Source organism: Stegostoma tigrinum, chromosome 38 (assembly GCF_030684315.1).
Source record: "Stegostoma tigrinum isolate sSteTig4 chromosome 38, sSteTig4.hap1, whole genome shotgun sequence".
NCBI classification, from domain to species: Eukaryota; Metazoa; Chordata; class Chondrichthyes; order Orectolobiformes; family Stegostomatidae; genus Stegostoma; species Stegostoma tigrinum.
This window is the reverse complement of record NC_081391.1, coordinates 13,620,984-13,638,292: the sequence shown is the minus strand read 5'-3', so window position 1 is coordinate 13,638,292 and position 17,309 is coordinate 13,620,984. Positions and strand designations below refer to the sequence as shown.

General features: G+C 46.8%; 1 protein-coding gene across 1 annotated transcript; it reads right to left on the bottom strand.

Annotated features, from left to right (window-relative positions):
• Positions 1-11,939: 11,939 nt before the first annotated feature.
• On the bottom strand, positions 11,940-16,103 carry LOC132206447 (ferritin, middle subunit-like). Its single transcript, XM_059640619.1, has 4 exons — positions 16,002-16,103; positions 14,092-14,238; positions 12,560-12,685; positions 11,940-12,095 (listed from the first exon to the last, which is right to left on the bottom strand). The coding sequence occupies exons 1-4, from the start codon at positions 16,101-16,103 to the stop codon at positions 11,940-11,942; spliced, it is 531 nt and encodes a 176-aa protein (XP_059496602.1).
• Positions 16,104-17,309: the final 1,206 nt, after the last annotated feature.

The window sequence follows — 17,309 nt, the reverse complement described above, 5'->3', positions numbered from 1 at the left end:
TTGAAAAGCAAAACGCTAAATGTGCTGAGTGCCTCTTCTACACAGTAGGCCTCAGGCCTCTATGTCTCAGTTGCTGCTAGAAATGTATCGCACGTTGAACATTTCTGTCTCCCAGTTTCGTTTTTCATTGTTTGAAGTAGAACTAGCGATTAACCCCAGCAGGTTTCCAAGTGAGGAATTTCTGGTCCTGTATACATTGCGTTCTGTAGATGGTACAGCTCAGAAACTGGGAATTCAGATGCTGGGAATTCTGTCAGGAAGTACTCAACTCCTGAGTTTCCAAAACCTGTCCACCGTCAATAAGGCTGAAGTTGGGAGTAGTGCTGGAATAGTTTACAATGTTCTCGCTTGAGGCAGCTCCGACGACACTCAAGCAGCTCCATGTAAATCTGTCACCATCCTGACTTGGAACACTATCCCTGTTTGTGAACGAAAATCCCAGAAGCCCCTCCTCAGCAGCAGCAGCAGCATCATTCCGGTCTCTCCTACACCAGGTGGACTGTAATAAGCAGCTCATCACCACCTCCTGAAGTGGAACAGTTGCTGAGCACTAAATGTAGCCTTGCCATTGGCACACTCAAGATTGACTGTATATAAAAAGCATGCTGGGACAGGGTAGGGGGGTCCAAAACTAGAGGGCACCGGTTTGATGGGAGAGGGGGAAGGATTTAAAAGGGGCGTGAGGGACAACATTTTCACACAGAGGGTGGTACGTGCATGGAACGAGCTGCCAGAGGAAGTGGTCGAGGTGGATAGAATTACAACATTTAAGTGACATTTGGAGATTTACATGGAAAGGAACGGTTTAGAGAAAGATGGGCCAAATGTAGGCAAATGGCACTACACAGTTTATGAAAACCTGGTCTGCAAGTTCGGGCTGGGCTGCAGAGTCTATTCCCATGACGTAGTTTGCCACAGTGCATTCCTTCCCTTTGGTACTTTAGAATGTTTTGGCGCCTCAGTGCCAGGGACCCAGGTTCGATTCTACCCCTGGCTGATGGCCTGCGTGGATTTCCTCCAGGTGCTTGAGTTTCTTCACACAGCCCAATGATTTGCAGGGTAGGTGGGTTGGTAATACTAAATAGCCCCATAGTGACAATGCGCATCCAAGGTAATTCGATTGTCCGTGGGGTTAAGCAAATGGGTTGGGTCTGAGCAGGATGTGGTTCAGTGGGTCGATGCAGATTTAATGGGCCTAATATCCTCTTGCTGCACTATTGGGATTCTCCAGCCAAGACTTCAATTTGCTGCAATTAAACTGCTCTCTGTGGAGGAACAAACACGCTCAGTGCCTTAAAGACCCACACCCTCATGCAGGCTGCAGTGTGCACTCGCTACAAAACTCCCTGGAACAATCCTCAGGATGTCTCTGATAGCCCCCTCCCTAACCCAGGATCTCTGACCCCTCGAAAGATAAGGGAAGCAGGGGGACAGGAAAATCAGCATCTCCAAGTCTCCTCTCTGAGTCACACTGCTCCTTCAATGTGATTTCACCCAATTAACCTGCATCAGGAGTAACGCTCACCGTGGGGGAGGCTCAGAGGAACCAAAGGAGCAGCTTAGTGCGCTCAATGCAGGCTTTAGCAGCAAGAGCCAATCAAATGGCAACATTTAACCAGGAGCGCTGCTGTGCTATGCTATGCTCAAGACACTGCCACTGTGGGTGGCATCAAGAGCAGGCATTATACGCCCATACAGCTCAGGTGAATGTGAGCTGACTGTCTGATAGAGGCTGCTGTGAAAATTTGGGCTGCACTTTCCCAGGCCTTGGGGGTGGTAGGCTTGAAAATTTTTCCTTGGATGAAGCGGTAGAGTAAGTGCAAGGATAGGGAAAGAAAGTGGAATAAGGGAGCCACATTCGGACAAATTGGGATTGCTTCTGCGCATACTGCCCCCAGCAACCATGGGCATTGACTCCTTTTGGAGCTGAAGTGGATATAAAATCCCCTGAAGTGTCACCGTGTGGTAACTCAGACTGAAGGAGGAATCAACTGGTGAGCATTGCCAACTGGTGGAGACGTGTAACAAGGGAAGGGTGAATGGGTTTTAGAGAGTGGCACGTGGCACCCCACCCCCCACCACCTTGACTGCTGGTCCTGGTTTGACCCTTTACCAGCACCCAACGCTGTTGGGCTGCACACATGGTTGTGGGGGAGGGGGGTGTAAAGAAAAAAGTAACAGAAACAAAGGAGACAACAATGCTGAGAACTGAGAATAGAATATACTCGTCACGTCATGTTAGGGCCCGAGTCACAATGAATAGCAGACCAGCTGAAGTGGTATCCTCTCCCAATGAGCTGGTTCCTGCCCCGGGCAAGGAAACACATCCCGATATCTCACCTCCTTCGGCTGAGCTGATCCAGCCAGCAGATTAGTTAGTTTTGTCGTCAAATTGTGATTTCTGTCACTTGGAGTGTAAGGTACTGTTCAGGGAGGCTGATGAGGAAAGGTATTTAACGTTAATTTTTCCATGCCTTATCCATGTACAAGTTAAAATTTCCCTAATTTTCAGAATGTTGGGGCCTGGTCCCAGCTTTTGATAAAAGGTGTGGGAAGTTGCTTTTGCAAAAGGAATTCCACGTTCTGTTAACTACAATTGTGCACACCACATCCAACAGTATGCTAGTCATTGTCGAAAACGTTTTCTCGGCCAACAGCATCAAACCACAACCTCAAATTCTGGTGGGAGGGGAATATCTTGTTTCACACAAAGGAGGCACTCCATCTCATTATCCCTGACCAGTGAGGTGGGGAAATTGTCAAAAGACCCAGTGAATTAGATGCCCTACAGCGTGGAAACAGGCCCTTCGGCCCAACAAGTCCACACCGCCCTTTGAAGCATCCCATCCAGGCCCATGCCCCCATAACCCTGAACACTACAGGCAATTTAGCATGTCCAATCCACCTAGCCTGCACATCTTTGGACTGTGGGAGGAAACCGGAGCACCCGGAGGAAACCCACGCAGACACGGGGAGAATGTGCAAACTCCACACAGACAGTCGCCTGAGGTGGGAATTGAACCCGGGTCCTTGGCGCTGTGAGGCTGCAGTGCTAACCACTGAGCCACCGTGCCGCCCCAAATTAGTCTCATGTCCAATTGTAATTGGACCAGCCAATCAAACTACAGAAAGATTACAGGCTTCAAGCTCTCGAGAGACACCACTCAGTTCTCTGAATGATGGACAATAAGCAAGATCAACACATCATTTTATTCATTCCCATTCGGCTGCTACAGCCATTACATTCTTTGCTCCAAGTCCCTTCTCCTTGGAAGGAGACAGGTTGTCCAAGGTGAAGAGGGGCATGCATTCAGACCAAGTAGACAGTGCTCCAGGCCACACTAACTGCTGTCCTCCAGGGAGAGCCTGTCAAACAGGTACTCTTCCATCCCATTCTCAGGGGCTCCCAGGTGCTTCAGGTTGGTGATGTAGTCACCCAGTTGCTTGATGATCTCCACCTCCTCATCCAAATAGTGAGTCTCCAGGAAGTCACACAGCTGCAACAGAGGAATATGACAACTGGGTGCATTAACACTATCCAAGACAATTGTACAATTCCCACTGAAAAACCCTTAGCCATAACTTGCTCTAGACAGCCCTGAAAATCTTGCTACCAGGTGGAGAATTGATGCCAGTGACGACAACATTTCAGCTGATCCATCTCACCTTCTTAAAGAGCTCCAAGTTGTATTGTATAGTGCAACAATCCCAATTCAGCAGCCAAAAATCACATCAGCATTCCCACTAGACTGTAATCCAAATTCCTATTTCAGTTCAGTGTTGAGCAGTTGTAACATTGTACCTTAATAACATAATTATGATGACAATGTAGCATCTGGACAGAGTTACGTGTGTGACTTTCCACTCCACAAAGATCAACCAATGAAGTTGAGGAGGCATGGCAGTGGTGAGAATGAAGAGGTGAAGCTTACATGAGGGTCAGTCTGGGCTGTGGCGAGTTGGGGTAGATCCAACAAACTCTGGTTCACGTTCTTCTCCAGATCCAGGAGAACTTGCATTGCCTGCAGGCTGTTACCCTACTCATCCCTCTCTGGCTTCTGGAGGGGGGAAAGAAGAACAGTTAAGCCTCAGAATCAGACTTCCTGCAGCATGGGAGCAGGCCATTCAGCCCATTGAGTCTGCAATCAACCTTCTGAAGCAGATCTCAGATTTACCTGATCCCATAGCCCTGCATTTCCCCCACAGCTACTTCACCCAGCCTGCCCATATTTGGACTGTAGGAAGAAACTGATCATGTCAGCACCAGTCACTAGAGGCCAGAGCTAAACCTGTGTCCCTGGCACTGAGGCAGCAGTGCTAACCACTGAGCAACTGTGCCACCCCTAAAACCCACATTGATGACTTGTAGGTGACTTCACTTTGCTCCATTTATCCTTGATCTGAAGCATGAAGTCATTGTGGGGACAGGGATTTATTTCACACAAAGTTAAACTGTTTGCACCAGTGCCCATTTGTCATTTAGATCAGGACATTCACACCTTCGTCTCAAGGGCTCTTGAGGTAGAGTACCAATCTAGACCTTGCAGGCCAGGCATCTATGTCTCACCTGTGCCAGTGGCTTCATACATGTCTGAGCAGGATGATCAGACATCACTGCTGTTTAATTCATTGAAGGGAGCAGCAATGTGCTTACAGTAAAAGGGACAAGCAACAAATGCCCAAGGCCATCCCTCAAGGTTCAGCAACGGTAGACAGAGTGGGGAAGGGGCTGACATGGATGCTGGTCTCCAGGAGTTGGGGATCAGTAAAAAGGATGAGTCTTGCCATAAACATGGCAGCATTGGCCAGACCAAAGATGGAATGTAGTGTGGTGACCAGAACCACAATCAGAGGGGCAGGGTGACACTGGAGGGGGTACAGGTGAGTGTCATCAGGATGTTGGCCCAAGATGGGGGAAGAAAACTGACAAAAAAAACAATGATGAGAGGGAGGTTGGATAGACTGGGATGGTTATCTCATGGAAGTGTGGAAGATCAGGGAGCATGGACAATAGACAGTCCCTGTGGCAGACATGAAGACCAGATGGCACAGGTTTGAGGAGATTGGAGGATAATGGAGGGTGGGAGAGGTATGGGATGCATGACCTGAGGGGTCAGTGGAGGAAGTTACTCCAGCAACATTTAAGCCTAATCTCAACAACTTCTTCATGCCAGAAGATAGTAGGCTGTGGACTAAGTGCAAGGAAATTGTGTTAATGTAGTTTGAGGTTTGTGGGCAGCATAGACATGGTGGACAATAGGGCTAGTTTAGAAACTGCCTTCAAAAGAAATCAAACAGGGAAGCCAGGCCAAAAGAGGATTTTTACATCCCAACAGGAAGCAGCACCACAAGAGCTGCCATTCTCTTCCCCACAGCTGCAACCCTCCCACACAACTCCAACCTTCACATCCTGGAGGAGGACTCAGCCTCTGCCTCCACACTGATTCTGGAATTTCAGCAGCTTCTCTGCAGGTTCCTGCTTCACCTGGGACTGATCTTTGAAGAACTGGGAGAAGTGGGGGAGGGCCACATCATCCCAGTCAAAGTAGGTCATCTGGAAGGGAGAGAACATGTTAAAGCCCATTGAACACAGCACTGACTCCAAATTCTAGTTCAGCCTTCTGCAGCAAGCTAACTGCTCAGTTAGCTGTTAACTGCGTGGTATGTGAACATGGTTGAGAATCCACTGATATCCAGCTGGCCAGCGGATCCTTCAACTGGGAACTAACAACAATCCCAATTTCCTATTGGAAACTGGCAAAAGTTTGGCTTAAAACAGTGAATTGCTCAGGCTGTCTGGCACAGCATTATAGCTCTTCTTACATCCAGCCATGTTTTCACTCACTAACCTTCATCTGAATTGGACAAATTTAGAGCCTAAAAAACAGCTGAAACAAGCACCAGGAGCTGGAGTGCAGGCTATAGTTGAGTAGCGGAGCTGCAACACTATTGCTCCTTTGGGGCTGGCATGGAAATGCATGTTAGACACTGCTGTAACAATATAACCAGGAGGAAGCAAGGTTTCTGCGGCCTCAAAACCAGGGAGATTGAGTGTACGGTATATTTTATTACTACAAGATATAGTAGCGGCGAATGAGAGAAAGCAACAACAAGTAGTGCAAAGGAAAACCTACCCAGTAACAGCCTCTGGATTGTTGCAGCTATAGTTTATAGCACACTAAAATTAGTGCACTCACATCCAGAAGGGGTCAGGGGGGAGAAAACAAGGGTCACATGACCACAAGAGCACGCAGGGGGGGGAGAGAGAGAGGGAGCAGGCCAATGCGACATGTACCTCCAGATAATGGCTGATCTAACATCACTAGTTAACACAAAGCTGGACACCAGAGTTTGGCTTATTCCAGCAGGCAGCGTTCTGTTGTTTGTCCACCCATATGTGACTCACTTCCGAACCGAGATATTCACAATCCAATGCCTTGAGGTTTATGAAGGGCTATTCTTCTGATATTTGAAACAGGAGCTAAGGGTTTTGTTGTTGAGGAAACCTGGTGGGAAGTTACTTTCTTGAAGCAGAAGCAGTCAAACAAAATTTCTTGGCTGTTTAATTGGGGTAGGGACAAGCTGTGGCAGGAGAGAATAGGAAGGATTTTAGAATTGGCACACATGTTGCCCAAGGGAATTGGGACCCTGGTCAGGAATTAACACCCATCAACTAGCTCACCAATGAAAGCTGTACCCACCTCCCAAATGGAGTTTACACAGGCTTCATCCATCTGTCATGAGGCATCTTCTTTCTAAGAGACAAAAGCTGAGTGTGATGAAGCTTCTCCATGTGTCCGTGGAGGTGGAGCTGCCACTTGCAAGAAGCAGACACCATCCAGGACAGAGCAGCCCACTTGATGGGGACTGCATTCACCACCTCCTTTCAGGGTCCATTATCTACCAGGTCCCCTGCAGCACTCACCAAGGTTACTTCAACACAACCTCCAAACACACTCTACCCCTTGAGATACAATGATGTAGAGCTGAATGAACACATCAGGCCAAGCAAAGGAGCAGGAAAGCTGATGTTTTGGGCCTAGACACACCTTCAGAAGGGTCAAGCCCCAAAACATCAGCCATCCTGCTCAGCCTGCTGTGTAATCTTAGAGGGAATGACATCTACTGCCAATCAAAACTGGCAAATATCTCCAGGGACACTTAAACCTCCACATATCTCCAAATGCCAACTGGGACCCAGCTTCAGAGTACATCATTATCAAACCCCATTGGTATAGTAACATTGCCCTTATCCTGAATTAATATTTAGGAAAGGACCACAAAACTCAGTCGACCAGAGAGAGTGTCCAGTTATTTAAATTCAAGAGAAACCATTTACTGCAACTACATAGATCAAGTTTTAACCCCCTAGGGACAACACTCACCAAAGACTGATAGAGATAGGAGGCAGTGAGCTCCACATGAATCTGCTTGTTGACAGCAGCTTCACAATCCTGGTGATAGTTCTGACTAATCTGGGAGGCCATCTTGTGATGAGGAGTTTGTTTTACTCTATTCACGACATAAGTGACCAATTTAGAACCAACATCAACTAGACAAAAAAACATAACGTCCTTGGGGCATTACTTATACTCCAGGAGCAGACTCTCATTTTATGAAGCAGGAAATGACATCATCAGTGATGGCCAATCACTCTTGTTAATCAATTGATCAGCTGCCACGTCCAATCAGTGCAGGATGGGAATTGGATCCAGAAAACGATCAGAATTGACAACTGGTCGATGATGGAATTGCTGAATGACCTTTGACCTCCTGCACAAGTGCAAATTCTGGAAGTATTTCTATGAGAAAATGACAATGAAATATACTCTAGAAGTTCACAATTGTGTCTGAGATTATATCTTAAGACACACTCATCACAGATTGGCAGAATTCTGTCAGTTTGTTACTCTGAGGGATTAGTCTTTGTACTTGTTGAATAACAGCGTTGGAGCACATTGAAAAATGGCCAGATTTTGTTAACAATAAACATTTTCTTATTGCTGTGCAGCGACAGAAACAATGTGCTTTTGGGTTATCTCATACAGGAAGCTCATTCCTTTGTGGATCCATTCTGAATCTGCTGTGATCTCCTTGACGTTGGGTTCATGAAGTGCAGTTTGAAAAGCAAGGTGCTAAATGTGCTGAGTGCCTCTCCTGCATAGTAGACCTCACACCTCCCTGTCTACATTGCTGCTGGAAATGTATAGCACATGCAAACTTTCTATCGCAAAGTTTGATTTTTAATTGTTTGAAGTAGATCGAGAGCTTAACTCCAGCATGTTTCCAAGTGGAGAGTTTCTGGTCCTGTTTACATTACATTCTGTAGAATGTATGGCTCAGCAACTGCGTTGAATGGAGCAGCCTCCCATGCACTGGTGGCCTGTGAGGCTTTGGGAATTGAGGATCCCCAATGAACGTTCGAGTATGATCACAGCACTGATGTACAGACTGGTGGAAGCAAGTTACTTTTACTCAATATCTGCTTCAAATAGCAGGTTGCAGTCTAGTGCTATCTTTTTGCTTTGAAGGACAAATGTGAATATTATTCATGTGTTCAAAAAAGGGAATCGGGGTAACCCTGGAAATTACAGGCCAGCTAGTCTTATGCCAGTGGTTGGCAAATTAATGGGAAGGACTCTAAGAAACAGAATTAATGATCACATCATGCCTCACAAATCTGATTGAATTCTTTGAAGTGATGACCAAACATGTGAATGAAGGTAGATCAGTGAATGTGGGATACATGGATTGAAGTAAGGCGTTTGATCAGGTTGCCCATGGCAGGCTCGGGCAGAAAGTCAGGAGGCATGCGACGGGGGAAATGAGGCAGATTGGATTCAGAATTGGCTGACCCATGGAAGACATGGGTGACAGTTGACTGAAAATATTCAACATGGTGCTCAGTTATGAGTGGTGTACCTCAAGGGTCTGTTCGGGGTCCTCTTCTATTTATGATTTTGGTAAATGATTCATTTTGGAAGGACAAATTTGAAAGCAGAATACAGGGTTAATGGAAAGATTCTTGGCAGTGTGGAGGAGCAGAAGGATCTCGGGGTTCATGTCCACAGTTCCCTGAAAGCTGCCAGCCAGGTGGATAGAGTTGTTAAGAAGGCGTGTGGTGTGTTAGCTTTCATTCATAGAGGGATTGAGTTCAAGAGCTGTGAAGTTATGCTCCTGCTAGACAAAAGCCTGGTTCGGCCACATCTGGAGTATTGTGTCCAGTTCTGGTCACCTCATTCCAGCAAAGATGTGGAAGCGTTAGAAAAGGTGCAGAGGAGATTTACCAGGATGTTGCTTGGAATGGAGGGAAGGTCTTACGAGGAAAGGTTGAGAGAACGAGGGCTTTTCTCTTCAGAACAAAGGATGAGAGGTGACTTGATAGAGGTGTACAAAATGATCATAAGTATAGGCAGATTAGACAGCCAGAGACTTTTTCCTAGGATGGAGTTAGCTATTATGAGGGGGCATAGTTTTGAAGTGAGTGGAGGTAGATACAGAGGAGACGTCAGAGGTAGGTTCTTTACTCAGAGAGTGGCCGGGGCATGGATTGCATTTCCGGAGAGTGTAGTGGAGTCGGCCTCGTTAGGGGCATTTAAGCGGCTATTAGATAAGCATATGGATGATAGCATAAAGTAGTGGAGGTGAGACAGGCCTTGGGTTTAGGATAAACGTTCGGCACATCATCGTGGGCTGAAGGGCCTGAACTGTGCTGTACTGTTCTAGGTTCTATTTTCTAAGAAACCATGGGCAAAGGTCAATCCTAATTAATGAGCTCATGGCTTTGAGACCAAGTCAGAGTCTGGGAATTCTGTTGCGAATAACTCTACATCAGACTTTTCAGAGTCTGTCCACCATCGATAAGACTGAAGTTAGGAATAATGCTGGAGTAGCCGAAGGGTCTGTTTGCATATGGAATGAGTCATTAACTCTAATTGTATGCAAACAGGGTATTTTAATGGTTAGCATTACTGAACCCTCGTGCCAGGGACCTGGGGTCAATTCCAGTCACGTGTCGAGGCTGCACATCCTCCCCGTGCCTGTGTGGACCTCCTCCCACAGTCCAAAGACATGCAGTTTATTTTGGACTGGCCATGGGAAAGATGGCGTAAGAAGGCAGGGTGTGTCTGAACAAGATGCTGTTCAGAGGATCAGTGCAGACGAAATGAGCTGAAAAACCTCTTCCTGCACGACAGGGATTCTACAGCCAAGACTCAAGATTGTTTAAAATAAAACACTTTATGTGGTGGAACAAATACATTCAGTGCCTTAAAGACCCACACCTCAGTGAAGGCTGCAGTGTGCACTCGCTACAAAACTCCCTGAAACATTCCCCAGGATGTCTCTGACAGCCCCCACCCTAAACCACGATCTCTGACACCTCGAAAGATAAAGGAAGCAGCCATTCAGGAAAGTCAGCATCTCCAGTTCTCCTCCCTGAGTCACACTGCTCCTTCAATGTGATCGGGTGAAATCAACCTGCATCAGGAGTAACCCTCCCCGTGGGGGAAGCTCAGAGGAACCAAGGGAGCAGCTTAGTGGGCTCAATGCTGGCTTTAGCAGCAAGAGCCAATCAAATGGCAGCATTTAACCAGGAGCGTTGCTGTGTTATTCCCAGGTCACTATTATCCTGCTGTAGGTGCCATTAAGTGCATCCAGCTCAGGTGAATTTTTTCAAGCAGACTTGGGCTGAATATTCCCAGCTCTGGGCTGGCCGGCCTGAAGTTTATTACTAGGCGTGGTGGGGTTTTTGACCAAGACTTGGCAGAGAGCAAGAAAGTAAATGGAGCAAAGCCACATTAGGACAGCTTTGGATTACTCATGGCAAACGGTTCCCCCCGTGTGAATTCTCTTGTCGAGCTACAATGGGTATTTAATCCACATCCCCGGGGAGAGCAGCGCATGTTCCTCAGGCGAAGGAACAAATGAACTGGTCACTGTGAGCAACTGCTGATGGCTGTCCTGAGGCAGGCAGTTGGTGGCGGTGGTCAGCAGGGCACACGGCTGGTCTTGGCTTGAACCTCAACTGGCTCACCGAGAATCTTAACTGCATGTGTATTCATTGTACGTGCTGTGAGATAATAGCAAAAAGTGATTTTCCTGCCCACAGGCCCCAACCTCAAGTTCTAGGATGCACTCTCAGCACAAAGTAATAAAAATGATTGGAGTAGAATAGACCAGGTGTGGCAGATCCCAGTTGCTAAGTTTAATATTATTGCTCCCAGCATTGCTGGCTCCTCCACAAGGCTAGAGAGGGGGTCGCTGATGGATCTCTTCCCTTAAGCTCTTGTTGAGGAAAGCTGAGCCAGCCAGCACATAATTTATGTTGGCATCAACTTGTGATTTCAGTTGACTTCAGCATCAGTCTAGGTTGGTGGAGGTTGACAGGGAAGCTATTGCTATGCAAGCTAGACATGAAAATAAGCATCCAACAGCCCTGTTTCTCTGAAAGTGGGTGTCAAGTCTTTCTTTTGCACATGCAGGCGTGTTTTCTCTTTTGAAAACAATACAAAATTTTAGCTGCACGTGTATTCATCATTCCTGGGTGTGAGATAATAGTACAAAGTGATTTTACACCCCACAGGCCCCAACCTCATGCTCTGGCTGGAGGAATAACTTTGATTCATAACAGAGGAAGTTCCTCGGGATTTCCGAGACTGAGGCGGGGGTGTGTTGGAGAGAAGACCAGGGAAATATTTTGTCAAATTATTGATAATTTCATTAGCCAAAATTAAAGGCTTGAAGCTCTCAAAAGCTCTTTAATATCAAGGGTCTCAATGATGGACAATAAGCAACATCAATACATTTTATTCATTCCCATTCAGCTGGTACAGCCATTACATTGTTTGCTACAAGTCCCTTCTCCCTGGATGGAGCCAGATTGCCCAGGGTGAAGTGGGGAATGCATTCAGACCAAGCAGACAGTACTCCAGGCCACACTAACTGCTGTCCTCCAGGGAGAGCCTGTCAAACAGGTACTCTCCCATCCCATTCTCAGGGGCTCCCAGGCGCTTCAGGTTGGTGATGTAGTCCCCAAGTTGCTTGATGATCTCCACCTCCTCATCCAAATAGTGAGTCTCCAGGAAGTCACACAGCTGCAACAGAGGAATATGACACTTGGTACATTTATACTATCCAAGACAATTTCAGAATTCCCTCTGCAAGACAGACTTAGCCATGACTAGCTCTGGACAGCCCTGAAAAGCGAGCTAACACCTGGAGAATTTGTGCCAGTGAGGACAACATGTCAGCTGCTGCATCTTGCTGTTTGTGAAATGGAGCTGAGTTGGATTGTGATGGACAATGATCATTCCACTGCAATGATACTAATGAAGAACTCAGTGGCCAACGTCATTTCAGCACTTCCACTAGATTATAGATCAAATTCCCCTTATACCTCATTGATCACTTGGGATCATACTGATTACAATGTTACAATAGTTCAGGAAAGTAATGGATGGAAAGTGTTACATCAGTGAATTTCCAATCCACACAGACCAACCAATGAAATGTTACCCTGAGGGTCTAGCAGTGATGTGAATGAGGAGGTGAAGCTTACATGAGGGTCAGTCTGGGCTGTGGCGAGTTGGTGTAGATCCAGCAAACTCTGGTTCACATTCTTCTCCAGATTCAGGGCAACCTGCATTGCCTGCAGACTGTTACCCCACTCATCCCTCTCTGGCTTCTGGGGATGGAGAGAAGGACAGGTAAGCTTCAGAAACAGAATCCCTGCAGCATGGGAGCTGGCCATTCACCCCATTGAGACCATAACTGCTGAAGAGCATCCCATCTGGTCCCATTCCCACCCTGTTCGTGTAACCTGCATTTCAAGTTGCCAATCCTCTTTTCTACTGTGTGGGGAAGCCATGCTTTGGGATAACGTTTAAATTCTTGTCACAGGCCAGAACCAAACTGGTGCCCCTGGCACTGAGTCAACAGTGCCAACCACTGAGCCACTGTGCCATCCCTGAAGTCCAGATAAAGAAAACATTAGCTACTTGGTGACTCCTTTCACCTTGCCCCATTTATCCTTGACCTGAAGCCGGAAGCTCAGGAACATATCCTTGTACCACAGGGAATAAATATGTACCAGATTAGTCATTTGCACTAGTGTCCATCTGCTGGAGTCTTAAAAAGGATATTCAGGAGTGAATCCCAAGGGCTGTGGGGGAAGTAGCGGTCGTGTCCCAAGCTTCGGTTGACAAGGCTGAGGTTCAAGTCTCACTTGTGCTTGTGGCCTCATACATGCCCGAGCAGCATGGTCAGAACCATCATTACTTGAATTCATTGTGGGGGGCAGTAAAGTGCTTACAATAAACACAGGATCATCGATCCCTCAATGCTCACACAAGGCAAACTGTGTGTGAAAGGGGACATAGGCCAAGTAACATGTGTTAGTTTGGGGCAGGGTTGTGAGGAACAGCACAGGGACAAGTCCTTTGAACACATTTTATGAAAATTGTTCTTCCGGCCTCTGCTGCATTCTATCGTTGGCCTCACTAGTCAGAAGGACAGGATGGTACTGCAGGGGGTGCTGGTGAGGGTCCCCAGGTTGTTTCCCCAAGACAGAAAATCCATTGAGGAGAGAGATTGGATGGGCTGGGGGGTTTCCTTTGAGCAGGTGAGGCTGAGGTGGTTGTTTGATGGAAGACAAGGAAGTCTGGACAGTAGATGGGGAAAATGTCTTCCCCATGGCAGACACTCAGACCAGAGGGCACAGGTTTGAGGAAGCAGGATAGAGGGGATTGGAGGAAATTTGGTGGGTGTGTTGGGGAACGGAAGAACAAAGTGCTGGAAACGGCTACTGCAGCACTGTTTAAAGGACTAGCTGGGCGAGTGCTAACACTAGGGTATAGTAGGGCCTGGACCAAGAACAGGGTGAGTACAGTTCGGTCTTTGCTGGGTCAGCATAGGCCTGGTGGACCAGAGGGCTTGCATAAATGCTGAAACACTGGAGATGGAGGAGAGCAAACAGGGAAGCCAAGCAAAAGAACTTCTCACACTCGCTCAGGATCTGAAAATCTTGTCACTGGAGATGACACCGCAAGAGCAGCCATTCCCCCCTGCACTCCCCCACCACCCAACCCCAACCTTCACATCCTGGAGGAGGACTCGGCCTCCACGCTGATTCTGGAATTTCAGCAGCTTTTCTACATGTTCCCGCTTCTCCTGGGACTGATCTTTGAAGAACCGGGAGAAATGGGCGAGGGCAACATCGTCCCGGTCAAAGTAGGACATCTGGAAGATCAAGTTAAAATTACATCAGACATCACTGGCTCACTCCCCATTCCAGTTCTCAACTACAAGACGCAAGGTACTATGTTTTGCCTTTGGGGAAAACTGGAAAAAAAGATGTTGAAACCCTGCTGTAGTCAACGACTAGTAGGGAGCATGTTTTCTGCAAACCCAGGATCAACGAGATTGGGATGTAAGTGTACACATGAACTCTACAAAGGTGTGCTGTCTCCAGTTTGGAGTTTGGCACTAAGATAATGCCGAGGAAAGCCTGCCCAGTAACAGCCTTTGGATCGTTGCAGCAGTGGGTTATTGCTCTGCCTAAGTAGTGCAAACGCAGGCTGTCAAAAGCTTGCACCAAGTCACATGACTGAAACAAATTGCAAAACAAATGATCAAATGTCAACTATTAGTGGCCTGTAGATAACGTCACTAGTGAAAACAGTAACCTGGAAAAACACTTGCCCTGACTTTACCCAAACAGGCAAAAAATCCTGTAGGTTTTCAGCCCATGTGACTCATATCTAAACTGTCACGTTCACAATTCGATGTAAGGGTTTAAGAGCTAATGCTCGCTATTGGAAGCATCAGCTAAGAATTACATTCTGGGGAAGGACTCCTGTAAAGTTACTTTAATCCTCAAATCCAAAAACCACACTCAGGCAAGCAAATATCTGTGGTTTCAGTGGGTAGTTACAAGTTGTGGCAGAAGATAGTCGGGATTTTATCCTTGGGAAGCATGTGCCAGTTGAGGTGGGACACAGTGATTAAACCCCAACAACTGGCTCACCAATAAAGCGGTCCCACCTCCCAAGTGAGGCTTATAGGGACTTAGTCCTCATTACAAGACAACTTCCTTCCAATAGGCACAAGCCCAGAGGGAGATAAATATTCCCCATGTGTCTGTAGAAGGGGAGCTACAACATGCAAGAAGCAGACACCATCCAGGACAGGGCAGCCCACTTCATGGGGACTGCATTCACCACCTCCTTTCAGGGTCCATTACCTACCAGGTCCCCTGCAGCACTCACCAAGGTTACTTCAACACATACCTTCCAAGCACATTCTACTCCTTGGAAGGGCACAGTCACATCACCACCAGGATAGAGGGGACATTTTGTTTTAGGTCAAGCTAAATGATATGGGAACAACCTCCATTTCTTCAATGTCACTGGGCTAATAGCCTCACCACATTCCCGCAGCCCCAGTGTGGGGTGGGGTGGGGAGGAGAGGGGGCAGAGAGGGGATCCAACATTTCTCACACACGGCAGATCAACTCTCAGTAGGGACGGGATAGGCCACACCCACCTCTTGAATAAATACAAGTAAAGCCAAGTCAGCCTCAATGAAGGAGATCTACATAAAATAGATACCAGTCACAGACTAGCCTCAGGTTTGTTCAGACTAACAAGGGCCACTGCAACAGGGAAGTTATTGTTATTGTCAGTGTTAAAAAAAATCAGCATGTTTGTTTAGGACCACCACAGAGATCAGGCAAATGAAGTCAGGAAACTTGTGTCAGAAAGAAAACAAAAGCAAGAGGCTTTTACCCTCCAGATACCACTGAAGGCCAACTGGGACCTGAGTTAACATACATCAGTATCCTACACCATCGTGATAGTAACACCACCTCTATCCTGAACTGATATTTGGGTAGGAGCCACAAAACCTCAATCTACTAGATTGTCAGCTTCACTAGAGGCCAGGCAAAGAGTTTACTTCAACAGAACAGATTTATATGTTTAACCCCGAGAGACAGCACTCACCAAAGACTGATAGAGATAGGAGGCAGTGAGCTCCACATTAATCTGCTTGTTGACAGCAGCTTCACAATCCTGGTGATAGTTCTGACTGATCTGGGAGGCCATCTTGTGACAATAAATTTCTTTTATTTTCCTCACCACCAAAATAACAAAATTAGGAAGAACAATCAACATCATTCCCGTGGGACTCTATTTATACCCCAGGGGCAGACCCTCTTTTTATGAAGCAGGAAATGACATCATCAGTGATGGCCAATCACTCTTGATGATCAGTTGATCAGCTGCCACGTCCAATCAGTGCAGGATGGGAACTGGATCCAGAAACGAAACACAGTTGACAACTGGTCGATGATGGAATTGCTGAATGAGCTTTGACCTCCTGTACAAGTGCACATTCTGTAAATGTATTTGCCAGAAAATGACAATAAAATATACTCTAAACCTTCACTTGTGTATCTGAGGTTGTGCGTTAAGACTCAGTCATCACAGATTTGCACAATTTCGTCGGATTGTTAATCTGAGGGATTAGTCGTCATAACTTTTGAACATTGGTGTTGGAGCCATAGAATATAGAACATAAAACATAGAACATTACAGCACAGTACAGGCCCTTCGGCCCTCGATGTTGTGCCGACCAGTCATACCGATATGAAGCCCATCTAACCTACACTATTCCATGTACGTCCAGATGCTCGTCCAATGACGACTCAAATGTACCTAAAGTTGGCGAATCTACGACCGTTGCAGGCAAAGCGTTCCATTCCCTCACTACTCTGAGTAGAGAAACTACCTCTGAAATCTGTCCTATATCGTTCACACCTCAATTTAAAGCAATGCCCCCTCGTGCTCGCTGTCACCATCCTAGGAAAAAGGCTCTCCTTATCCAACCCTCTAATTATTTCATATGTTTCAATTAAGTCGCCTCTCAGCCTTCTTCTCTCGAATGAAAACAGCCTCAAGTCCCTCAGCATTTCCTCTTAAGACCTTCCCTCCATACCAGGCAACATCCTAGTAAATCTCCTCTGCACCCTTTCCAAAGCTTCTACATTCTTCTTATAATGGGGTGACCAGAACTGTACACAATACTCCAAGTGCGGCCTAACCAGAGTTTTGTACAGCTTCGCCATAACCTCTTGGTTCTGGAACTCAATCCCTCTATTAATAAAAGCCAAAACATTGTATGCCTTCTCAACCACCCTGTCAACCTGGGTGGCAACTTTCAAGGATCTGTGTACATGGACACCGAGATCTCTCTGCTCATCTACACCACCAAGAATCTTACCATTAGCCCTGTACTTTGCCTTCCAGTTA